The 26,452-nt window shown below is 43.1% G+C and overlaps 1 protein-coding gene across 4 annotated transcripts in view; it reads left to right on the top strand.

Annotated features, from left to right (window-relative positions):
* Positions 1-24,964, top strand: part of TENM4 (teneurin transmembrane protein 4) — a 587,508-nt gene extending 562,544 nt beyond the window's left edge. For all 4 annotated transcript variants that reach the window (XM_079300958.1, XM_079300961.1, XM_079300960.1 and 1 more), the window contains 5 exons: positions 90-325; positions 6,606-6,902; positions 8,114-9,728; positions 15,410-15,552; positions 23,466-24,964. In XM_079300958.1, the coding sequence (XP_079157084.1) occupies positions 90-325; positions 6,606-6,902; positions 8,114-9,728; positions 15,410-15,552; positions 23,466-24,224 (3,050 nt within the window). In that variant the 3' untranslated portion in view covers positions 24,225-24,964. The remainder of the gene's footprint in view (positions 1-89; positions 326-6,605; positions 6,903-8,113; positions 9,729-15,409; positions 15,553-23,465) is intronic.
* Positions 24,965-26,452: the final 1,488 nt, after the last annotated feature.

Here is a 26,452-nt window from a genome sequence, read left to right as displayed (position 1 = left end):
AAAATTCTGGTGCAGCTTAGGTGAGGGAGCAAATGAAGAGCTGGAGCTGTATCATCAGAGATCAGCAAAGAACTCTTTTCTGTCTGCAGACCAAGTCCGGAACAGCTACTACATCGGTGCTGATGGCTCGCTCAGACTGATGCTGGCCAATGGCATGGAGGTGGCCCTGCAGACCGAGCCCCATCTGCTGGCTGGCACCGTCAACCCCACGGTGGGGAAGAGGAATGTCACCCTGCCCATTGACAACGGCCTCAACCTGGTGGAGTGGAGGCAGAGGAAGGAGCAAGCGAGAGGGCAGGTCACCGTCTTTGGACGCCGGCTGAGGGTAAGTGAGAGCCACGAGCACTTTTGGCCTCCACTTGCCATCTCGTGACAGAAAGGGGTGGGTATGATCTGTATTGTCTGCAATAGGGATGGAGCTGCAGGGCAGAGGATTGGCTGTTTGCCCTCAGTGCCATAACCTTTATGATTGCAGTATATCATTATGTCTCCTTATGTGCTCATGGTCCTTTAGCCATCAAAGGTGGTACTGCTGATCTCCCTACCAGTCCTCTGCATCACTGGGAATGCATGACCTCCCATCAGACACCACAGGTTCAACCATCACCTCAGGCTGCTTAAACAAGCCAGGGACAGTCATAACTATATAATACCACAACAGTTAGTGCAGATGTTTTGTACCTGTGCTGCTGGCAGTAATACAGCACAGCACTGAAATTCTTCTAAGCATATCAGGACAGGCTTAGAGAGCTGGGATTGTTTAGCCTGAAGAAAAGAAGGCTCCAGGGGGATCCTAGAGCAGCTTCTATTACCTAAAAGGACTCCAAGAGAGGACTTAGGACAAGGGCATAGAGTTATAGGGCAAGGGGCAATTCAAACTGAAAAAGACAGGGTTTGGATTAGATATTAGAAAGAAATTCCTTACTGTGAGGATGGTGAGACACTGGTACAGTCTACCCAGGGATGATGTGGCTGCCCCATCTCTGGCAATATTCAAGGCCAGGCTGGATAGAGCTCTGAGCAACTGGTCTAGTGGAAGGTGTCCCTGCCCATGGAACTGGATGATCTTTAAGGCTCCCTCCTACCCAAATCGTTCCATGATTCTATGAACACTTTTCATTGGGAAACCTCAGAAAAACCTCTGGATTTCTGAAACTGCTAGTCTGTTGAACCTGGTGAAGAAATGGGCTTGCAAGGCATTGCACCACAATTGCTGTTGTTCCCTGAAGTGTTACAAGCAGCTCCAGCCTGACAGTACTCTCCTCCCAGGAGTGCCCAGACCTTTCTGTGCTTGAGACTGATGTGTTTTGAAAACATTGTTCCGCTCAATGCACCTCATACTTGTCAGGGCTGTTTAAAGATCTTGCCCAATAAGCTGTAATTCATCTGCTAACTGCTGGCAAAGCTGGGAACTTGTAATAGCAAGTCCTGTGCACTCACCCTGTACCTTGCTAGTCGCAGAGTCACAGGCTGATGAACAATTCCTGGGAAGCTGCTGAGCACCTGGCAAATTCAGACCCTCTGAGAAAAATGCTTAGTGCTGTGTAATGCCACCACAGCAAAAGGACTGCAGCTATTTATTCACACTTAAGCTTGGCAGTAAATATCAATGCTCTGGTTTCAGGATATGTGTTTCCCAGTCCTTGCTCTTCACCTCTCCCTGTTCCCTGCTGCATGACCCCTGCCACTTTGGTGTGATTTGTCCCGTCTCTCCTCACTCACACTTGTCAAGTATTTCTCTTCAATCTCTCCACCCCAGCCTCTGTTCTTTTCCCCATGCATCCACAGCCCCATATCTTGTTACCAAGAGAAAAAATGCAAACAGTAATGAAAGCTGAAGCTGCTCTTTCAATGTGAACTGCTGTGTATCTACAGATCGGTTGACACCTGCTTTTTTGTTGGGTTTCTCTTCAGGGGTTTATTTTATTTTATTTTATTTTATTTTATTTTATTTTATTTTATTTTATTTTATTTTATTTTATTTTAATAACTGATGAAATTTTCAGGAGGGTCTTTTTCTGAAAAGAGAGGGCCTTCTGAAATCTGCAGCTGGGTCACAGCTATTTAGTGTTCAAAACAGTTTTCACTCATTTAGCCACAGCTCAGCTGCCTGTATCAGTTTTATCTCCCAAAATTTTTGCAGTAGATTCAAACACAGAATGCGTCTGTGTTTTATATTGTACTACAGTTGGAAAAACACTTGCAAAATGAATTTGCAAACCAGTTGCTGGTATCCCTATAAATCTGCCAGCATTTACTCACATTTTGAGCCTATCAGGGCCCTTCCAGTGAAGCAGAAGTGCATCTTACATGGTGAAAGGACTCAGTTATGGCTGTGTTTAGGGCTTCAAAGTACTTGAGGGTGTGCAAGATTTTCGAAGCTGTGTGTCTGTGTGTGCATGGCAGCATCTGTGCCCCTTATACAAAAACCTGCAAGGTGCTAATTGCCTCCCTGGGGACTGCACAGCATTTAGCATATTCTCTGTGTGATGTTCCCCTTTTCTCTCACACCAGTAATTGCTGCTTTCCCTGGCAGGAGAGAAACTTAGGAACGTTAAATTCAACATGTTTTTGTTCATTTTGGGAAATTTTACTATTTTCTGCTATATGTGACTAAGTAGCTACTTTCCACTCACTCTACTGCTCACACAAGACAGCAGCAAAGACATGCTGCTCCATGGGAAAGAACATCCTGAAGAGGCTCCAGCATCATTCCATGAAGCCTTTGAAGTGAGGACAACAGGATCTGGACACTGTAAAAGGATGATCCTTTCTGCTGTCATCACAAGGACCCACTTTTTATGAGTTATTCCTCTTCCTCCCAGCATGATGAAGCCACTTTCACAGTTACCTCCCTGACCCTCCCTAGGAAATAATACAATATATGGATCCTTATTGCATGGATAAGGCACACAGCAGGGACTTTTTGCACGGATGAAGGGAAAGAGGACAGCCCTGATACCTTTTCCCCTGTTCTCTATACTTGGCGGGCAGATGTAAAGCAGCACAAATATGTTAAAGCAGCCTCTTTCATTTTTGCTGTTGCACACACCCCGTGAAAAGTTGTGATGCTCTGTCTGCCCACCTGGCAGTGAGGTATCTCTGAAGATTGGCTGGCTATGAATTCTACCCATCCCTGGCCAACAACAGCAACAGAGTCCATTTGCAGAGAGAGTATTAGGCAAACCCTGCTTCAAGGAACAGGACTCCTTCTCCGTTTTTAATTAAATAAACTTGAGATTTTCAATAAAGAAGGATGTAAAATAATCTCTGACAATAAAGCAAATAGGACAAGAAAAAGAGACAGAGCTGCTGGCTCAGTTATTGTATTTATTTAACCATGGTAACTCCTGTCATAAGTCACCTTTTTATTTATTTTTTTTATTTTCCAAGACCTTGGCAGCAGATTAATGGTGGCATCAAGACCTAGTATCCCAGAAATCCCCAGAGCTGGCATGACAAGAGAGGGGATATGGTGTTAACTATTCCTGGTCTGCTGATTAATAAAGATGGTCCAGGATGATCTCCACAATTTCTGCAAAACACTGAGGTCTGGCTATGGCCATTCCAATAGTTTTAGCAATTTGCTGGGGAAATTCTTTTGTAGGCAGCCATTCATTCAACAACATTGTTGTGTTGTTGGCTCCTGGAGTTCTCATTGCAGGAGTATTTTTTGCCCTCCTCTGCTGAAAGTTGCCAGGCAGTTTTCATGAGAGTCCTATCCATTGTTGTGCTCTTGTGTTCCCAGGGAGATCAATGCATGTTGTTTAATTATCATTTAAGCTAAAGAAGTGCCAAAGGAAGCATTGGAGAAATCAGAGATGGTGGTGTGTTTGTGCTCTTTGTTTGGTTTTTTTTTTCCCACAGGAAGCTAAAGGATTGAATAAAGTACTGTGGAACGTGAGTTTGGGGTTAAATTTAGTCTCTCACACATTCTAAAGGGGATGTCAGATCCACTGTGAACTGTGGATTTAAATTTACACTGGCTTGATCCTGTGCTGATCACAAGCCTTGTCAAACACTCTGAGGGGCAAAATCTTTTTGCCAGAGGTTTTCAGACTCCATTCCAGGATAAGGTCTGGGATGGAGGATGGCACCTTATTTAGCTACTCACCATAAAACACAGTTATGGGACTGCAGCCTGCAGTCATGTCAGTTCTTCTGCAGAAAATTCACTCTTATACAAGCCATGCCCTTGAACAAGTATGAAAAAGATTTAGACCCTCTTCAGAGACTACTGGCAGGGCAGGGTTCACTTTGCTCATCACCTTGAGGGGTTACTGCTAGCACTGCAGCACTTCTCAGATAAAAGAGACAGCACACCAAGAGAGCAGAAGAAAACAAATCATTAAAAAATAAAATACAGGAAAAGGGAGATTGGTTCCAACTAGTCACACAGACATTGCTTTCCAGAGCATAGGGAGGGTGGAACAATTTATGGCACCAGTCAGGGAATACAGACATTTGGACTGAGCTTAAAGAGCTATCCAGGGACCTGCTGTTCCGTCCTTCCAGCCCAGTGAATGGCACTGCTGCTAACACACTTCTCAAGAAGACCTCATTCAGCCTGGATTGCTGTTCCAGCCCTAGAAGAGCTCTTTCCAGATTTCTTGGCAAAGACCTGGAGCAGAAGAAGGATGGAGCTGCTTTGTGAATATATGGGAGTCAGAGATGCTATTACTTCCTGCTTTGCTTTTCATTTTTTTGCAAGGAATTGCCACTTGTGTTTCTTTCTTTATAGCAGCAAGCACCTAGGAAATACCAAATTCCTCCTAGTTACACATGTGCATCTGTACTTAAGAGTCTTGATATCTTTTTAATTATTTTCCAGCTTCCCTGTTATAGTGGCCGATTTCTTCTCTCCCAATACACATTTACACTCTATTTCATAGATATTTATTTAGGGCACTGTCTGCCTTTCTACAGAGTTTCTTCCCTCAAGTCGTACTCACTTTTTACCCTTGTTATTCCTAAATTGAAAATTGTTGTTGTGCTTGCCTCTTCTCTTACATCATCCTCACACTTACATCATGGCAACAATCCCTTCTCTCCCCAGCTCCTGGGATACCTTCTTTTGAATTCTGGCTTTCTGGTGTCCCCATTTTCTAGGCATAGATGTCTGCCCATGCAGACAAAGATACTGCAGTGATTCAGCCTTTCCCTCTCCTGTTCATCCAGGACTGAGGAACCTCTTGTCTGTTGATTCAACCCCATCCTTCCTCTTGCTGTTTCCCTCTCAGATACTCCCACATCCTTAAAAATACAGCAGGAATTCAATCATACATTCTTGGCCATGGAGCAATGGCCAAGCTCAAAGCTAGAAGGATCAGAGAACAGCGCTCAGGACACAGAATTATAAAATCAGGTATTGTTCAAGTTGAAAAAGACCTTCTAAGATCATCAAGTCCAACCATGCAAAGTCCTACAAGTCGAGCTAAAATAAAGACCACCACCATATTCACCACTAAACCATGTCCTCAAGTGCCATATCTCCATATTTTTGAGCACTTCCAGTCAGGAGTGTCACTGTAACCCAGAGCAGAATAGGGCAGTGTTTTTAACTTGATCTGAAAACCTCATAGCAAGCAGCAAACTCTGGTTTACTGACTGTATCTGAAGGGCTGCAAAAGAAACTTTAAAAACCAAGTCAGAGTTTGAGATTCATCCACAAACAGTCTACACCCTTCCAGAAGAAAAATGTTCACTATCTGAAAGAGATTTGGAAGTGGTGGGATGGAGAAAGAGCTATCTTCACTGACTAGCTCCTACTGGGAATACTGGTTTTCCTCCTTGCTTTCAAACCAGTACTTTGCTGCTGTGGTGATGTGGCTTTGTAAGTGCACACATGGCTAAATATTAGTTGTATTATTAGTTCCTTTTTGTATTGCAGTGCACTGCGGTCTCTGAGTCAAAATGTATTCCTGCTCTTGCCTTTGAAGTAGATACCTTTGCTTACTGCCAGTGCCTCTGCATTTCCAAAGATCAGAGCATAATTATGCTACTCTGAATAACCCCAGGACAATGAAGGTAAAGCTCCAGCTCTTACAGGAAAGTTCCTGCTCTATGTAACATCTGCAGTGGTTAAAGCCTCCATATTTCATCTCAAGGGAAACACTTAACCTCCAATGCCTGCATTATATTTACTAAACTCAGAGAAAAACACTGGTTTCTGCTATACTGGCACAACATCCATCTCTTTCTATGAGTGTTTTGTGATACTCATGAAAGTAAAAGACTCAGTATTCAAGGTTTGATAAGTAGAATATCTTGGAAATATTCCTTGCAGCAAGTTGTCATTCTGTGTTCTGTAGGCCGCATCTGCTGTAGCAGTCCTAAACCTAGATTTGCGATAGGAGCAATATTTTTTCACTGTAGTGATCTTTCAAAAGGACCGTACTTCTGCTCTCTCTTCACTGAACTCAATAAAAGCAATGTTTTTGCTTTAAAAAAACAAACCTCTTTGCTTTAAAAATTGTGTCTTATCCAGTGGCAGTGAACAGCTGGATACTCTCCAGTGCAATGTAAAGAGGATTTGGTTGAAACAAGGCTAGTGTTTCTAACTTGAACTGTTTCCAGCTTCCTGATTCTTCCTTTTTTTCCTGTAGGTTCACAACAGAAACCTGCTGTCCCTTGACTTTGATCGTGTGACGAGGACTGAGAAAATCTATGATGACCACCGCAAGTTCACGCTCCGCATCCTCTACGACCAGGCAGGGAGGCCGAGTCTCTGGTCACCCAGCAGCAGGCTGAACGGGGTCAATGTCACCTACTCCCCAGGAGGACACATTGCAGGGATTCAGAGGGGCACGATGTCAGAAAGGATGGAGTACGATCAGTCTGGCAGAATTACATCCAGAATCTTTGCTGATGGTAAATCATGGAGCTACACCTACTTGGAGAAGGTAAGAATGCTCTTAGCACTCAGAGATGGTGCACTTGGGGCACGTGGGATTTACTCCTTTGACATCAGAATAGCTGCACTCCTTCACCTCAGGTAATTGCTGGTCCTTATGGTCCAGTCCTCCTCTTCTGTCCCACTGAGGTGCACATTGTGACTTTGATGCCAGACCAACACAGAGCTGTTGAAAATTGTCTGAGACGCTTTTTTCGTATTCATGCTGAGAGTATGTGAACTGTGAACCTTTGATATGATTTTTGTAAGCACTATCTTGCTTTATTGAATTGACTGCAATATAAAATATGCTCAGATAAAGTCAGCAGACAGAACAGTAGGGATTTCCAGTAAAATTTTGCATGTGAAAACAAACTATACAGTCTGACATCCTGCCTTCTTCAAGTGGCCCATTTCTTACAAAAATGCATGTAATTAATAAGTGAGACATTAATTCAGCCACACTGTTGTAGCACACTTTGCAAGGTTTCCCAGGGCCTGCTCTCTGTAGGTTAGCATGAAACTTATTTTTTCTGGGTATTAACATTCAGCATTACACTGCCCAGTGACCCACAGATCCATATACTATATACCTGGGATTGGAATTTTTATTAATGGCTTTTGAATGGCACTTATCCTTAAAACAATTTAAGGAAGCTGCAGTTGTGCGGTATCTTTCGAAAAGGAAAAAGTTTTTAAGAAGATTGTATTATACAGTCTATGTGGATTGTTTGTTGTAGGCAAAAAAAAAAAAAAAAAAAAAAAATCCCAGAAAAAATAAGCATACAGGCAAAAGTTTGGAGGAAGAGAATAATAGAAGATGGGTTGACACAATGAACTAATTCAGCATTGGAAGGTGTTGGGGAATACTTTTTCAAACATTGTTTAAGTAGCTCTACCAATTTTATTTAGTTAGTTTTCAAAGGCTATTGGCACAGGGAATTTGGTGAGACAGCTACAGGGTAGTGATTTGAAAAACTGAGCATTCCAAACTTGGACCCTCCTCACTGCATTAACTGCTTCTTCCACTGGCCCACTCCTGTTGGAGGATACTTTATGTGCCATGTGCAGCTCCTTACCTCTCACTGCTGAATTCTGTGGGTACAAAGATATTTCCTACTTGCCCTGCTCTTTGGATTGCGGAATCTTTCGGGTTTTGTTAGAGTATACTTTTGCTTAAAAAACAGGGATATAATCTATACTTCTCTTCTTCCCATCCAGTCCATGGTGCTGCTCCTTCACAGCCAGAGACAGTACATCTTTGAGTTTGACAAGAATGACCGGTTGTCCTCGGTGACCATGCCCAACGTTGCCCGTCAGACTCTGGAAACCATTCGTTCCATTGGTTACTACAGGAACATCTACCGGCCGCCAGAAGGCAATGCTTCAGTAATTCAGGACTTCACAGAGGACGAGCAGCTCCTCCACACTTTGTACTTGGGCACAGGGAGACGTGTCATATACAAGTATGGGAAGCTGTCCAAGTTAGCCGAGATGCTCTACGACACCACAAAGATCAGTTTCACGTACGACGAAACTGCAGGCATGCTGAAGACCATAAACTTGCAGAACGAAGGGTTCACCTGCACAATCAGGTACAGGCAGATAGGACCCCTCATTGACAGACAGATATTCCGCTTCACGGAGGAAGGCATGGTGAATGCACGCTTTGACTACAACTATGACAACAGCTTCCGTGTCACCAGCATGCAAGCAGTCATCAACGAGACACCTCTGCCTATTGATCTCTACAGGTACGATGATGTGTCAGGCAAAACGGAGCAATTCGGCAAATTTGGGGTCATTTACTATGATATCAACCAGATTATCACCACCGCTGTCATGACCCACACGAAACATTTTGATGCCTATGGCAGGATGAAGGAGGTCCAGTATGAGATATTCCGGTCTCTCATGTACTGGATGACTGTGCAGTACGACAACATGGGCAGAGTGGTTAAGAAAGAGCTGAAGGTTGGCCCTTACGCAAACACAACTCGTTACTCATATGAATATGATGCTGATGGCCAGTTGCAGACTGTGTCTATCAATGACAAACCTCTCTGGCGTTACAGCTATGATCTAAATGGAAACCTCCATCTGTTGAGTCCGGGGAATAGTGCCCGCCTTACACCACTCAGGTATGACCTCAGGGATAGGATTACTAGGCTGGGGGATGTGCAGTACAAAATGGATGAAGATGGCTTCCTGAAGCAAAGGGGCAATGATATTTTTGAGTACAATTCAGCTGGCCTGCTCATCAAAGCCTACAATAAAGCGAGTGGCTGGAGTGTGAAGTACCGCTATGATGGCCTGGGAAGGAGAGTCTCCAGCAAAACCAGCCATGGCCATCACCTGCAGTTCTTCTACGCAGATCTGACCAGCCCAACCAAGGTCACTCATCTGTACAACCACTCGAGCTCCGAGATCACCTCCCTGTACTATGACCTCCAAGGCCACCTCTTTGCCATGGAGCTCAGCAGCGGCGACGAATTCTACATAGCCTGTGATAACATTGGCACTCCTTTGGCTGTCTTCAGTGGGACTGGCTTAATGATCAAGCAGATACTGTACACAGCATATGGGGAGATCTACATGGACACTAATCCCAACTTCCAGATCATCATTGGCTACCATGGAGGACTGTACGACCCCCTCACGAAGCTGATCCACATGGGGCGGAGAGACTACGATGTGCTAGCGGGTCGCTGGACAAGTCCAGACCATGACATGTGGAAGCACCTGAGTAGCAATAACATAATGCCTTTCAACCTGTATATGTTCAAAAACAACAACCCCATTAGCAATTCTCAGGATATCAAATGTTACATGACAGGTAAGACATTTAAATTAAGAAACATTTTCACCAGCTTGCCATCAGTGAATAGGTGTCATGATGTAATGCCAGATGGAACTAAGTCCCACACCACAGCTGCTCAATCGCTCCCCCCAGGTGGGGTGGGGAACTGAAAATTGAGAAAACCCATAGACAGAGATTGAGATAAAGACAGTTTAATAGGAAAAGTGAAAGCTGCTTGTGCAAGAAGAGCAAAAGTAGAGAAGGCATCCATCCCCAGGACAGCAGGGCTCCATCCCACAAAACAGTGCCTAGAGAAGACAAACAGCATCACTCCAAATGTCCTCTGCTTCCTTCTTCCTCCCCAGCTTTATATGACAGCTTTATATGGTCTGAGATATCCTTTAGGTCAGTCATCTGCTCCAGCTGTGTCCCTTCTCAGCTCCTTGTACACCCCCAGCCCCTCACTGGTGGGGTGAGGAGCAGAACAGGCTTTGGCTCTGTGTGAGCTCTGCTCAGCAGGAGCAAAACCATCCCTCTGTTATCTACACTTTCCAAAACAAATCCAACACACAGCCCTGTACCAGCTACTGTAAAGAAACTTATCCTCACCAAAACCAGTACAATAGGTAATGCCTCTCTCAGTGTCCTGATCACCATGAGGTTTTCCATTCTTTAATTAATGGACATAAGTTTAAATTATCAGTTGGACCCCCATGTACAGGGCATGTTTAATTCATTAGCGTAGATGGAGATTGTAATTCCCAAACCTGTTTCCTTTTCTCTTCTTAGGTGTTTGTTCTTTTTATTTTACTTATAGTTTTTTGTCCTCTCAGATATCTGAAGTTTAGCTACCAATTAATGTCCTGATAACCTTTCCCTTTGTAGAGGGGCAGCTCTGTTTACACAGTTTTGCCTAGAGATTTATTTGCAACTAAACAAATGGCATACAGATTTGTTTTAGCAGAATGGCAAAGCAATTTAAACTTTTCATTACAGTCAGCCATTTCAGAGTGTCTACATGACTACTACACTGCTAGTTATGCAGTTCAAAGTTAATATGCCCCACCGAATTAACAAAAAAGTCTACAAAAAGTCAAGAAAAGAAGGTGCTTTAGACTTAAAGGACAGATTTTGGGGCACACCTACCCCAAGGCTTGACACAATCTCTGAACTGCTTCCCCTGAAACTTTGCAAAATCGCCGTAATATGAGCTCTGGGGTGTGTTTACAGAAAATCCTTTTGTATGTTAAATGTCCTTCCTATATTCATAGAATAATGTAGTTTGGAAAAGACTGTTAAGATTTTAAAATCCAACTATTAACCCAGCACTACCACATCCATCACTAAATCATGCCCCAAAGTGCCTCAACTATGTCTTTTAGATCTCTTGTGGGATGGTGTCTCCACCACTGCCCTAGGCAGCCTCTTACAGTGCCTGACAACCCATTCTGTAAATAAATTTTTCCTAAAATCCCATCTAAACCTCCCTGGTGCAATTTGAGGTTGTTTACTCTTGTCCTATTGCTTGTTACTTGGGAGAAGAGACAAGCTCCCACCATACTGCAACCTTGTTTCAGGCAACTTGTAGAGGGCAGTAAGATCAAGCCCTGACCCTCCTTTTCCCCGGGCTGAACACCCCCAGCTCCCTCAGCTGCTCCTCATCAGACTGGTGCTCCAGACCCTTCCTCAGCTCCACTGCCCTTCTCTGGTCACACTCCAGCCCCTCAAGGTGTCCTTCTTGTACTGAGGGGTCCAAAACTGAACGCAGCACTTGAGTTGTGTCCCCACCAGTGCCTAGGACAGGGGGACAATCCCTGCCCTGGTCCTGCTGGACACACCACTGCTGATACAGACCAGGATGGCACTGGGCTCCTTGGCCACCTGAGCACACTTGCATGCTTGTTCCCATTCCCTGCCTGTACTGAGATAGCCTGAAGGACCTCACTAGCAAACTGTCCCTCTGCCATTGGTGTGCTGCCCCCAGGTTTATCTCCAGCCAGCTTTGTTTTATCCCTTTCCCCCTTCAAATCTATTTCCATACTGTGTACAACAGTGGTTGCAATAAGAGTTTGAGAAGGCTTTTTGGTGGGACTCTTTTCTAGACATTTCCCACTGAAAAGCCAAATACCACAATTACACGTCAACTCTTACTTCTTAAGGAGGTAGAATTAATTTTTAAATCCTCTTGCTGCATCTATCACAGCCTTCCCATATTCAACAATAATTGTGTTCCTCTGAGTTACAAGATATGCTTAATAGCAAATAAATGTTACAAAGTCAAAATCCTGATTGTTTTTCTAGCCATTAGGATTTGTTCTTTCAGGTTCTCCTGCAATAATCATAAGGATTAGCTCATGAGGTTTTTTCATGAAAAGTTGTTCTGTCCAGAGCTGAGAAGATGATGCCACAAGGGAAGTAAAATATGCCAAAAGATGCAGGCTAAGATCCTGTATGTTGCTCTCACTCTGATAATTAAGGCTGGGAGGGAATACCTCAAGATAACTTTTCCTATCAGAAAATGCTTATTTGTCAAAACTGAATTTGTTTATCGGGAAGGGTTGAGCTTGAAAGATTTCTCAGCAGAAGCGTAAATACCTCACAAAATTGTCTAAATGACAAATTCCAAAATGTCCTTAAAGAAAAAATTGTTTTGGATTTTCAACCTTTTCAAGTTAAGTGTAAACTAATGATTGAAAACTGGAAAAGAAAAATAAGGAGTCAAAACCAAAATGGAGTTTAATTCAGAAGTTAATTGGAAAATTTTGGTGTGAAGTGATCTAGTTTTTGAACTGTTGCTTTGTGACATATTAACAGATTTTTGTTTTCCTGCTCAGGTTAAGACAGGACAAAATATTTTTTCTAGCCATGTTAGAACAGGTGCACAGCTTCCCACACAACTCTGACAATAAAATCAAGATGTCAAAACTGATACACTAATATTTTATATGCACCAAATAATTATTTCCATGGCCTCAAGAGTTCTATTTTTAGTTTTTCAAGAATACAGAGCCCAAATACATTTTTCAAGTTTCTCTTCCCCCAGTCCATGGAAAAAGCAGGCCATGCTATGTGATGAGTGCTGTGACACGAGGCTGCTACCCCAGCACTTCTTTCTGCTCAGGCTTGCAGGCACCTAGTGGCCAAGAGCCATGACAAGACTGTCCTTGTCATCACAACCAAATCTGCCCAGATCTGGGCACAGGGAACTTTCTGTCCCTCCATTCCCACTCTGGGACCTGCTTGTCCTTAGGGGAGCTCAGTGCCCAGGACATGGGTGACCAACACATGCTTTGGTCCACAATGATGGGGTCTCTGAGCTTAAGGAAATTGAAGGCATGTGGAGGGGAGAGCAGGAGAAGCAGGTATTTATGTTTTGAGAGGCCCATTGTTAAACATGAATATTTTAGTGATTGTACACTTCATGGCACAGAGCTTTGCTGCCAGCTTTAGCAGTCTTGATGGATTGAACTGACATTTCCATTACATGTGTCTGCATTAAGCACTCTTTTTCTTTGCCCTCAAATGAATTTACTGTGAAATGTGTTGGCAGGGTTACTGTAGCTGAAAAAAACCTCTGTGATGTGAAATGTACTTTTCTGTCAAAAAAGTTGTCACTCCCTCCCGGCAAATTAGTATTTTCCCCTCTGTTTTCTCAGCTCCACACCTTCCTCCTATGGTTTCAGGTTGTTTGTTTTGGTGGTTTTTTGTTCTGGGTATTCCAACACCTCTTCCCAAAAAGAACAAACTCCTGTTAGCAAATGTTTTGGAAGTCAGTTTTCTGAGAAGTATTAAAGAAAAAAACTTGTACTGGATATTTCCAGACATGTTACATATTTTTCATTAGTTCACCATCCATACTCTGTATTTTTTTAGCATTTTTGAAGTGCTTGAAAAATGATTCCTGCACCAATGCTGACCTTCACTGTTTTACTTTGTTCTCCTGACCACCTGCCCCACAGTATGTACATCAAAGTTCTTCATTTGAGATAAGAAGGATTTGGAAACAGGCTTGCTTAGCACTAGGCAACAAAATAATCAAATGAGCCTTTTCATTTCTTTCATACCCCCTCAACCTCTTTGTTTCAAAGACACTCCAAAAACAATCTGTACATTGAGTGAACAGAAGTGTTTTTATTACAGAAATCCTCCCTCTTCCACATGGATTGTCGCAAGGGCTTTTTGGACATCTGCCCAATCGCAACATTTTGGCCTGTAGGAAAACAAGCAACAGATAGTCTGTTTGTTTGGCTCCTGATTCTTCAGTCATCTGGAGCAGTGTTATTTACCACTTGCATCCATAATTTCTTTTCCAACCAGTTCTTCTAAACATTCATTTATGCTCATGGGAATAGAGAAAAAAAATATTAAAATATGCATATTTGATTATTTAAATTTTTTCCATCTTCAGATTGTTTCAATAACACTTATTGAGTTTAGCAAAATGAAAATCAATTCTTTGCACTTCCAGATTGAAGCAGAGCAATCATCAACAAAATTCAAGTTACATCCAAACACTTAATGCTCCTGGGAGCTAATATTAGTTCAACTTTACCTTCATACCTTTCCTTACCTTGCAGTTGCTGTTGTGTGCCACATGCACAGCATATTGCTCAGGGACTGTAACAGGTGTGTCCTCTGGAGCTTAGTGAAGGCAAACAAGGTGTGTTCATCAAATGCTCTGAAATTAAAGGGGGAAGTGATCCTAATCCCAAGCAGATCAACCTCCAGCAGATTACCTTTCAGCTGCTATTCCTAGCAGCTGTGCAATCAAAACTCAAGGAAGACTTTGTAATCTACTGGCAAGTAAATGCAGGAATGGTGTCTCAATTGGCTGGTTTTCCATCACATTCCCTTTAGTGCCAGTGGTCCCTCTTTTGTATGAGACAATAATTTCTCACTAGTTACCATCAGTTTTCTCACCATTCATAGATATTTTTAAGGTGTTTGTAAAAAATGTCCAATCAAAATACCTGTCTCGTGTCTGTACACTTATTTTCACTATAATGTACCTTGCAGGTAGTATGAAGGCTGACTATAAATATCACTATAAAAGATGGTGTGACTTTACACTAGTTTAATACTCAAACTATAACTTCTTATAAAGCATGCCAGGAAATTCTGGACTGAGGTGAAAATCATGGAAAAAGCAATGGATATATCCAGAGCCTCTTTAGCAGCTGAGCACCTGCTAAATGCCTGAGCTGTCCATCCTGGATATTCTGTCATTCTGGCACATAGCTGTAAATTTAGTCTTCAGCCTGCAGGCCCTTTGAGAGTCCTCAGGGAGAGAAGTATTGTGGCTGAGATGTTCTGAGCTGACTGTAGGACTGGATAACACTTCCCAGTTGGCTGGAGCATCTCAGCCTCCAAGTGTGTTGCTGTTGCTGCAGTTCTGCATGCCTTCCATCAGTGCTTGGTTTCTGCTGATGAAGGGCAGACATGAAGCTGGCTTTGATTTGGGCCATTTGCTCATTGCCAGCATTTCTGTTTCAGAACTGGGAAAGTGCAGAATTTGGCTTTGGCTGGAGGTGGAAAGGGCAGATTTTGGCACACAGCTCTTTCTAGGACCCTTAAGATTTCTGCTCCTCACACAAAGTGTACACTCACCATTTTGTCCAGAATGCTACAGTGCCAGCCACACTGGGGTCCTCTGGGCCTTCTGGGCAATCCTGCTTGAGAGATCAGATAATCTTATTTGTGTTTCTCTTCCCTTCCAGATGTCAACAGTTGGCTGCTCACTTTTGGTTTCCAGCTGCACAATGTCATCCCCGGCTACCCCAAGCCAGACATGGATGCGATGGAGCCATCCTATGAGCTAATCCACACTCAGATGAAAACCCAGGAATGGGACAATAGCAAGGTGATCCATGTAACTCCATACTGTATCTCATGCCCTTATCAGCAAACTATGCATTTGCAATGCTGGTTAAAAAAGCAACCACTGTGTTGTAAGATGAAAAGCGAGTCAGATCCCATTCCAGTATTGAAATCTAACCAAATAATCACATATTAAGTTCCCTACTGCCATGGTGCTTCTTCCTGTGGTATTTTCTGGTGGCTGTTCAGTGAAGTGGTATATTACTGTTTCTTTCTCCCACAGGAGGCCCCGTTGTTCTATATTGCAGGCTAAATTCAAGGCCTTTGCACTCAGGATTTTTAGAAGCTAAAAAAAAATAAAAAAATACTAATTTTGATACAGATAGGTTTATAAAGATTTTTTGGGTTTTTTTGTTGTTACTCTAGAAACTTCTTCATTGTGGTTTTAAATTTCTTAAACAAAAAGTTACACTACTTCCACAGGAAACTCTTTTGCATTGCAGAGAATCTGTCCAGGAATAATTTTTTTATGATATTAAACTTTCATTTTACCTGACCAGGTTTAATCCCATGTAACTGTGTCCTGCTTTTAGAAACAGGTTTGTTTCCCAAGTCATTTTGGTAAATGCTGGTGCAAAATTCAGTGATAAAATTGGCAAGATAAAAGCTTTTGGACCCCAATCATTTCCCAATCTTCCTGTTGGGAATTACTCAGCTGAAAGACAGAGGGTCACTGTTAAAGGTTAGAACACAGGGTAAGGGTTTGGGGGCCCTGGGTTAACTCCCAGTCCTACTGCTTATCAGTGAATGACCTTGAAAGTCATTTACCTCCCAGGATTCTCTTTCATTTCATAGCCTGATTGTATTCTGGGGTGGCTTTCATCTGTTTAGTCTGAATCCTCTTTAGTGTGAATTCCCTCCTGCTGTTGCTCTGTGTTCAAGCATTGCAAAAGCAGTGAGGCACCAGCATGCTTGGGGAGATCAGGACATGCTCTCAATGTTCCTCCTAATAAAACAGTAACAGTAGACAATGGAATTTGTTCTGTCTGCCCTCCTAGCCTATCTATGGCTTCACTAAAATCTTGATGTCCTGCAGCAGATTCTTGAGGTACACCTCTTAAACCAGGAGGTCACATTTCCTTAACCACAGAAGGGATCACTCAAAGGTACAAACAAATTACTGTAGATTGATAGTAGTCATGTGTCAGTCCATCATTGGTACTCAGCCTCATAGCCATGCTGAAGACAAGTTAAAATGTACCAGCTTCAACTTCAACAAGAAATTTATATGAAGTGTCACTTAAAAATATGGGGGGCCTAAGAAAACTCTGCCTTTTGCTACCATGACTGGGTTAATGCTTGAAAACTATTACAGTACAGTAACTCAGTTGTGTTTTGGGGCTCAGAGACTCCCTTTTTGTTTCTTATTCCTTGGATTAAACAACAAAATGCTAATAGAAGTTATTTCTCTAATGAAAGAAGCCTCAGGATTTTTCCTCCTCTCTGCTGGGACACAGTCTCCCTGAGCAAAGCTGTACAGGAGTAGGCAAACAGGAAAGGCTCACCCAGAGACTACACGAAGACCATCTCTGTATCGGTGTGTTCTGTGGATAATAACTGTCACAGAACTATCACAGAAATTATTATTGGTAGTGTTGTTATAATATTATTTTATCATTAGGTCATTATTTGTATTATAGTGTGTATATATATATATATATATATATATATATAAAACTTTCCAATGTGTATTATAGTATCATTATTTGACTCTTTGAATAGCCAAGTAACTTGACAGCTTGAGGTGAAGACTGACCCTTGCTCATACAGCCAGAGGACCTGGAAATAAAATCAGGGAGAACCCTCCCTTCCATGCACCTATTTTAGGTGAATCTGCCTGAATGAGGAATAAGAAGAAAAGAAAATCTCCATGTCCCTCACGGGTTTTTAAAGCCAGAAGCTGCAATGAGGGCTGTACAAGGACCTGCTCATTAAAAGAGGGCTTTATACAGCTGTCATACTTCCAGATGAGTCCCTTTGCACTCAGATGTTGAAAGTGGAATTCAACCATTTCAGGCTGTTTCATACTCTTCCCCTGTGTTTATGACAGTAACAAAACATGAGCATTTTTATCAGTCTACAGATGCAGTATCGTGCTGTGGTAGCAAGTGGCTCTTAAATGCTGTAGAGCAGGATTCCTTTGCTTTCTGTCACACCCAGCATATTGTAGGCACATATTTGCATATACCAAATTCATTCACATATGAAACCTGAACTCGTGATCCATTTTCTCCTGTGCCTATCCATGCATCCAACACTGATGTTTCACATAAAGTTCTGCTCACTCCCAACCCTTCCAGGCATCAATACACGCTCCCAGACACAGTCCAGTCCTGAATCCCACTGGTTTTCTCTGTATTTATTGATGAAGCATGTGGAAGAAAATAGAAACTTTTCAAAATTTCATATAAGAAATGACAAAATTAAACTAAGGTAAATGGAAGCACAGGAAACATTTTTAGTTAATAAGACTGATCATACTGTAAAATGGTGTTGCAGAGCATACAAAGTAAGCTCTTGATCTTTTGTCATTTAAAAGTAGCCTGGACAAGGCATTGATCACTGAATGATGTACCACAACTTTCTTATCTCCATGTATTCTGATCCCTAGTTTCTCTGGATCATATACCTCCTTGTGATAGGCAAAAGTGTATTTGAGCTACTCCACTGGCTTTGCTGATCAAAGCTATGGCCCAGCAGATTGTCTGTTCTTTTATCAGAGAGGAGCAACTAACAGGAACACAACAGCAAAGCAACACCTATAAATGGCTGCTTCATCTCTCTTCAGAGTGCATTACCAGAGGGCCCTTAGCATCTCCTTCCAAAACATTTTTGGTACTCACCTTGCATGCCTGGAAGACAGTAGAGAGAATTCTGACTTTGAGGATCCACCACCTCAAAAACAGCCAGCACATCATAAACCCTGCTCTAACCCCCTAAAGCTCTGAAGTGACATTTAAAATCCAATACTCCATTGTGCAGCACTTCCCCCCACCCCTCCTCCCCACGACTGTGAGGCTGTCACTAAATTGTTTGTTGAACAAGTTCAGTGTTATTGGCCACTGGGGGACTCGGGTGACCTCTGGCATATTGTGGAACTGCAGCACCTGAATCCAATTTCTCTTCTGGTTTTTTGTTGTTTTTTTTTTTTTCTTCTCTTCCTTTTTGCCTTGTTGAGCTGTCAGGTAATTGTTGGAGCCAGAACAACTCTATTTCCAGGGAGGGGTGTGTTTTAGAGTCAACACTTGTATCATTATCTATATCCTGTTATACCTACCCTTCTCTTCATGCTATGGGCACTGTCTCCAGGAAGTGTACAGTTTTCTGCAGTGCCTGTTACAGGCTTTGCTGGAAAAGTAGTTTTTGGCATCCCTTCTGGAGCAGCATTTTGGAGGCAAGGTCTGCTCTGGGATGCTCAGCCAGGAAGTGAGCTATAGGGCTGTGCTTTCTGGCAGAGATTCTTCCAAGGACAATCTGTTTGAGGGACTGGCTCTGCCAGTGTTCATCATTCAGGGAAAGCATCCTGACATTGCAGGTGCTTTGGCTTGGGCTTGGACTGTCCTACTGCCTGTCCATCAGCCCCAGTTATGTTTTACAAATGTAGTGGTAAGTTTTCAAAAGATCTAATACAGGGAAAGGAGTTGAAGTTTCAAAGACATTAAGCTCTTGAGGCTTTATGAAAATAGATGAGAAATATGAAGAATGATGAGCAAGAAAAGGCAAATCCTCTTACTTCTCCACACTTGAAATCTCCTTAATGAACTCAACCTCGTTATCCACCTACAGTCATTTACAGTGGTGGGGTGGAGGAGGGACCTGTCCTCTAAGCCCCTGAGCTAGTGCTCCTGTTTGGCTCATTCCCAGCCAGGCAGCATCCAGAGCATTGGCCTTGCTGGCCCATGGCTCATCTCTGCTGTCCCACACGTCACCTCTCAGACAGCCTGAGAGCCTGCAGTGCAGCCCTGCTGGTGGGCACATCCAGACAGAGAATTGTCTCCAGGTAATGGCCATGTGGAATATAGGGAGGAGGCTGATGGCTGAACAACAGCTTTGTTAACAGAGAGATACAGGGTGAATAAAAAGGGAGCTTACAAAAGAGAGGGAGAGCAACTTTTTAGACTGGCAAATAGGGATAGGTCAAGGGGAAACAGTTTTATATTAAAACAGTAGAGGTATAGATTAGATGTTAGGAAGAAATTCTATATCCAGAGAGCTGAGAGGCACTGGCACAGGTCGCCCAGTCATGATACCCCATCCTTGGGATTGTTCAAGCCTAGGTTGGATGGGGTTTTAGGCAGCCTGATTTAGTGGGGGGCATCCCTGGCCATGGTGGGGGGATTAGAAGATCATCTTTTACGTCCCTTACAGACTAAGCCTTGCTGTGATTCTGTGATAAATAGGAAGGAGTTAAAAATGAACCATATATCAGATAAATTGTAACTTCCAAACCTTTTGGAAAAAGTAGCTTTCTCTGTTGTAAGCCATATGGTGGTAAGAGAAACACCTATGTGTCTGTAATGGCACAAGGATAGAAAGAAACTTGGAAACATGTTCACGTATTTCACATCTTGGATCCTTGATGGGAAATTGAAGCTTTCAGTCTCACACTGGAAGGCGGTATTTAAAAACAACAGATGATAGGATCTGGCGATGGTATTTCAAATCCTCAAGAGGTGCTGGCAAGATGCAAGAGGCTATTCAGAGATCCCAGTAATGTGCTGCTCTCCTGAGCTTTGTGCAGCAGAGAACAAATGATGAAGGTCGTTCTCTTCTCTCCAAAGGGTTGTTACTAGATAAAGTGAAATGTCACCTAAGGACATCTGATTAAAAAAGACTGTGAGGAAAAACAAGCCCAGTATATTTGTCACTCACACAGAGCAACAAATATTGAACTAAAATAGCAATGAATTCCCTTCTTTCTTCTGTAAAACTGTTTTATAGATGCCTTGGTTTACAGTGGCTAAAAGCAGCAGCAATTTTTAGAGAATAGCACATACCACTGCAGTTTTAGATGGAAATTTTGTTTCTTTTGCTTGCCAGTTCATTGAAATGAGTTTTAAGATTAAACAGAAATGGTAATTTCAAAGTCAGGAATACACTGCCTCTTTGAACAACATATAATCTGTTTGCCTCCACCCTCTTTATATTCACAGCACAGCATACACACTGTACACACTGGCTGTGCTTGTGGTTGTTGGTTGGGGTTTTTTTCCTGCTGGATGTATTTGCTTTTCCTTTTAACAAAATGCTGTTCCCAAATACACACTTTTATCAAAGAAATACACTCAAAAAGTCATTTCAAAGTCATCCTGGGCTTGTTTTCAAGGTACAGAGATGCATTTAGTTACTGGAATAGTTGATAGCTAGTAGTTAAGTTTGAGCAACCTGTTGTAGTAAAAGGTATCCCTGCCTATGGCAGAAGGTTTGTAACTAGATGATCGTTAAGGTTCCTTCCAGCCAAACCAGTCTGTGATTCTAAGTGATGGTGAATGTTCAGTATTACAGCTTTGTCCATGTCATGTCTTGCTTCCCTATGTGAAAAAATGAGTGGGGAGAGCCCAGAAGTAACCAGTCCTCAGCAGAAAACCCTATGGTTGTGCTTTTGTTCTTGATTAAGACACCTGAGGGTAGGTCTTCACCTGTGAATTTTTATATATGGGGGTGTTCAGATCCACTGGTTTGTTGGGGCAGCTTAATTTGGAAGCACTCATAGAGGATCATTACCTAATGGTTTGCTCATAATCAAAAACATACTAGAGTTCCTGCAGCTCATCAAGAATAAGGTGATGAAGACAAAATTTAAGAGGAACAGGGGCAATTTCAGATAGGATGTGTTAATTCATGCCCAGTACTGCCTGACCTCCCCAAGCTCCCTTCCCCAAGGTGATAATCAGTAGATGGTGCAATTAATTCCAGGGACACTTTGTAACTCACCTGCTGGTACACAAGGTGATGTATATATAGATGGTGAGACATAAGTGATCACAGGACATAGCAGTGTAGCACAGAAGACCTGATATACATCCTTGAGTGAGCAGTGATTTGGAATGAGTGCTGAGAGATGCCTTTCCCCATCACTGATAAATGTTGCTGAGGCAAGTTGGAAAGGCAGCATGACATACAAAGTGGTAAAGGGACCACCTAGAGTCTACCCCTATGAGATGTACCTGAGAAGAATTCTCCATTAAAACTTCTTTGAAGAGGAAATAGCTAATTACAAAGGCAGTACAGTGTGCAGTTGTTTAGAACAGTAAGTGTTTCATAGAGCCTAGAGCCTAATTGTTCCATGTCCATCATCACTGACATCTACATTAATTACGTCCATTTTTTGCATAATTAGAGCACTTGTGCAATTGGCAGAGAAGCTGGGCTCTGCTCCCTATCACTCTGTTAATTATATTGCTCTCTAGGGGGTGTGTGAGATGCCCCACAGGCAGGATGGAGAAAACCAGAAAGAGCTTTTTCATAGGGAACTCGTTCCTGCTCCACCTGCTATGCTGTCAATCACAAAAGGGAAAATGAGAAGGACCACCAGCCTGCTCAGCACTTTGAACAAAAGTAATTTCTGGGAATTTTAATATTCTACAACCTAAAATGTGCTCTTGAAACTGTGTTCCTCTATTCCCATATAGTTTTCTATTTTGTCAGTGAAAACAGCTTATAACTTCTGAGCAAGTTACAATGTTCAATCCTTTTATTTTTTTTGTATTTTTTAAAAATATTTTATGATTCTTCCCTGGAATTGGCCACTATGGAAATGAGGGTTTATTTCAGTTCCCTCGTCATGTTACAAGTCTTGTGTGAGAGGTCCACACTGAAATGCACATCATCTGAATTGTCTTCTTGCACCCAGGATGTGAATCTCTAGATCATGGACAATTTAAGGCAATATCCTTCAAGGGTGTTGGATTTCCTCAAAATAATTGGAATGGAGCAGACTTTGTAGCCTATTTTTAATCCTGGGTGTCATTACATTATTGAACTGAGCCCTTGGCAGTGTCAGGAGAGTTTTGTCCTAGAATTCTCTTGCCTTTGTGAAATTTGAGCAAATAATTGTTCATGAACAGGAGTCTATAAGAAGCCAGTGCTGCCATGAACTCATGGGAGCATTTCCAGAGCATTTTGCAGTAATGATGAGCTGCTGACTTTCTGTGTACTTGTTCCATTATACACTAACAGTAAAGGTGACTGTGTATTGTACCAGACTGTAAATGATCTGGGCTGTTGTCTCTCTGCAGTTTTGCTTCAATATAAGCCAAAACTTGAGCATCAGGTGTGGTTGGCCTTAACTCAGAGAGCCTGGCAAATTGTAGAGGGTGCACCAGAAATAAGTTTTGGATTTAATGCCTTTCTTGAGTTTTGAACAACCTGTTTTGGCCAGGCTGAAATGGAATACAGAGAGGTTACAGCTGCTTTGAGGGTCATACAGGTCATGCAGGACTTTTGAAGGCAGCACAAGGAGTTACAAGTGGAGTTAAAATAGAGGAAACTTATACAAATATTTCTACGCTTCACAGAAAACCTGAAAGCATTTGGTAAAGTATCATGGCCACAAGACGAATTGCTTCTTATATGTAGAAGAAACACAACCTAATTATGTGTTCAAACTCATCCCCCAAACCACTGAGGCAAAAAAATATTTTTCTACCTCTACATCCTTCAATCTGTGAGAATAAATACAGTTCAGTTCACAGAAACAATGAGCATTAGAGGAGGACAACGTGTCTATCACGAAAAGGAATTAAAATTTTGAAAAAATGTGATAAGGAAAAAAAATTAAGCTCCTCATTACATGTTTTGAGTATGTTCTCCTGCTCTCCATCATCCTAATAATGCCTTTGGGTCATCAGGTTTCTCTTTCTAATATGTCGTTCTCTTGTTTCTCTCCCTGCTCAGTCCATTTTGGGGGTCCAGTGTGAAGTGCAGAAGCAGCTGAAGGCCTTTGTCACCCTGGAGCGCTTTGAGCAAATCTACAGCTCCAGCATCGCTGGGTGCCGGCACGTCAGGAAGAACAGGAACTTTGCTTCTGGAGGCTCCATCTTTGGCAAGGGCGTCAAGTTTGCCATGAAGGACGGGCGCGTGGCCACTGACATCATCAGCGTGGCCAACGAGGACGGGCGCAGGATCGCGGCCATCCTGAACAACGCGCACTACCTGGAGAACTTGCACTTCACCATCGACGGGGTGGACACGCACTACTTCATTAAGCAGGGGCCGTCGGAGGGCGACCTCTCCATCCTGGGCCTGAGCGGCGGGCGCAGGACCCTGGAGAACGGCGTGAATGTGACGGTGTCGCAGATCAACACAGTGCTGGGCGGCAGGACTAGACGCTACACGGACATCCAGCTGCAGTACGGGGCACTGTGTCTCAACACGCGCTACGGGACCACGCTGGACGAGGAGAAGGCGCGCGTCCTGGAGCTGGCCCGGCAGCGCGCCGTCAGCCAGGCTTGGTCCCGGGAGCAGCAGAGACTGCGGGATGGGGAGGAGGGCATTCGCTCGTGGACAGAAGGGGAGAAGCAGCAAGTGCTAAACACGGGCCGGGTACAGGGCTACGATGGCTATTTCGTGATCTCGGTGGAGCAGTACCCTGAACTCTCAGACAGCGCCAACAACATCCACTTCATGAGACAGAGCGAAATGGGCAGAAGGTGACAGAGAGGGTCAATGCGGTGACTTCTTGCCAAAGACAGCTACTCTTTTGTGGCCACTTACCTGACTGTGTTGTACTCAATCCTTTTTCTAAACTGAACAAGGTGGGGGGGGAGGAAAATAGAAAAAGAAGGAATAATACGGTTGCACTGTAACTCATGCAACATACTTTTTTCCCACTTTAATTTGGCCTTCACGCGTTTTTTGCAGAGAACAGAAGGTATATTTTGCCGTAGTGTGATCACAGTGAAATTTACTGTCTCTTGTCCTTTTTTTGGTTTTGTTTTTTGATTTTTTTTGTTTTGGTTTTTTTGTTTGTTTGTTTCTTTCCCCCCTTCTTTGTGAGGAATTTGAAGTGGGGAGTCGTCAGCATACGTCCTTAGGTGTAAGTGCGAAATGGGTGTCTGTGCTAACTTGTGTCATCCTAACCCTTTCTGATTTGGGGCAGGGACATAGCCTTCCACCTGGAACAGGGTGAGCCCATGGCATGCCAGAGAGCTCTTCCCAGAAAGAAGGGAGATGGAAGACAACGCTGACTCTGATACCCTGAAAGTGACCGTCCGAATCATGTGCCTCAAAAGAGACCTTACAAGTAGTTTTCACGTTTCACTTGGGACATAAAGTGTTTCTTTGGGGGCTCCTGCTGAGCAGAAGTAGATTATAGAGGCAAAGGAGCTGATTATATTACCTTGCAGGATGATCCTCTTCCTTCCTGAACTGGAATAAAAAAAGAAAAAAAATCAGTCTTTTTCATTATGAGAGTAGATACTTTTTGGGGTTTTTTGTGTGTGCGCAAATCCTGGTTTTAGTTAAATAACCTAGCAAAAGCCAAGAAAAGGGACTCCTGCTCTATTGAGAAAAGCTAAAATAAATCCTCTCTCATACGTAGCACTGTTCTATAGGTGGATTTAATGCACCCATGTTGTACATTTGCTAATGGCATAACTTCATTAAATGTATAGTGTTTCAGTACATGAGGCTATGTGTTTAACAGTCCACTGTGCTGTATCTGATAAAACCAGTTAATTTTTAGGAAGCTGATTTGAATTTAAAAGTAGTTATAGTATCCCAGTGACATACCACTGAAAATTAGAGCCAAACTCTGCTTTTCCTGATTCTGGAGCTTGTATTTATTGGCTGGGAAATGCAGTTTGGAGTAGCATGCTGGCAAGTCGTTTATGACTATGGCAGATAAATGTCTCCTGGGGACTTTGGCAGCAGGGATTTTAAAATGTTTAATAAGTAGCAACAGCTTGTGCGTGGTGGGACAAGAAGGGGAATATTGAAATCAACTCTCTCACTGTTTCTTACACGAGCTCAAATTTAATGGAGAGCCCACTTGACTGTTAGCAGTGACGAGGGGGAGGTTGAGTGGAAATGCCCACTACAGAGAGGACCAAGTGCTTTAATAAGAAACTGCTGACAAAGTTGCTCGGCATGCTAATGTAATTTTTATTCACATAACCTCTGTGCTCTGGTATTTGCAAGAGTCCTTGAAATTCAAGGGAGCAAGGCGATGAGCTCAGCATCCTCTTCCCTGCCTGAAACAGTCCTGTGCTGTTCCTGCAGGCAGAAGTGTTACCCCACCTCTGAATGGAGCTCTGGCTGGAGGTGGCCAGCCCTGGTCCCAGAGAGGTGTCTCTGTCACACTGATACCTGCACGTATCCTGACTCTAAGAGCTCTCTTGTGTCTCTCTGGGAACAGCTCAGTCCTGACTTTTTTTTTTTTTTTTTTTTTTTTAATTCCATACACTTTGGCTTTTCCCAGTTCTGCAGAGAGATAACCCAAGATGTGCAAGTCCATGCCAAGGCTGTTTCCTTACTCAGTTCTACAATGCACCTGTGTACTCAGAGGCAGCTCTTCTGCACTCATGCCACCACCACTGCCATCCTCCAGCACAGAGTGACACTCCTCTGCAGGATGTTACCCCCAGATACAGTGGGGGTTGTGCTGCTGAGCAGTCCTTGAGCAGTGGAACGTTGGCAGCCCCGGTGCTCGCACGGTTTCTCCGTGGATGCCGGCTGCCAGCTCCGTCTGCCTTGCCTGTCTGTTCCCGGTGCTTGCCAGGAGGAAGGTGATGGGATGGAAATTCCCCCAACAGACTGTTCCTCCTCCAATTCCCAATCCCTAAACCTTTGGCTGCATGGCCATCACCAACGGTATGGGTTTGATTTTCTGGTTGTCTCTCCTGCTTGCTGCAAGGGTGATGATGCTGGTGCTGTGTCCCAGT

The sequence above is a fragment of the Erithacus rubecula genome (genome assembly GCF_903797595.1).
Source record: "Erithacus rubecula genome assembly, chromosome: 1".
Lineage (NCBI taxonomy): Eukaryota > Metazoa > Chordata > Aves > Passeriformes > Muscicapidae > Erithacus > Erithacus rubecula.
The sequence above is the reverse complement of the archived record's forward strand: the minus strand, read 5'-3'. Positions and strand labels throughout refer to the sequence as shown.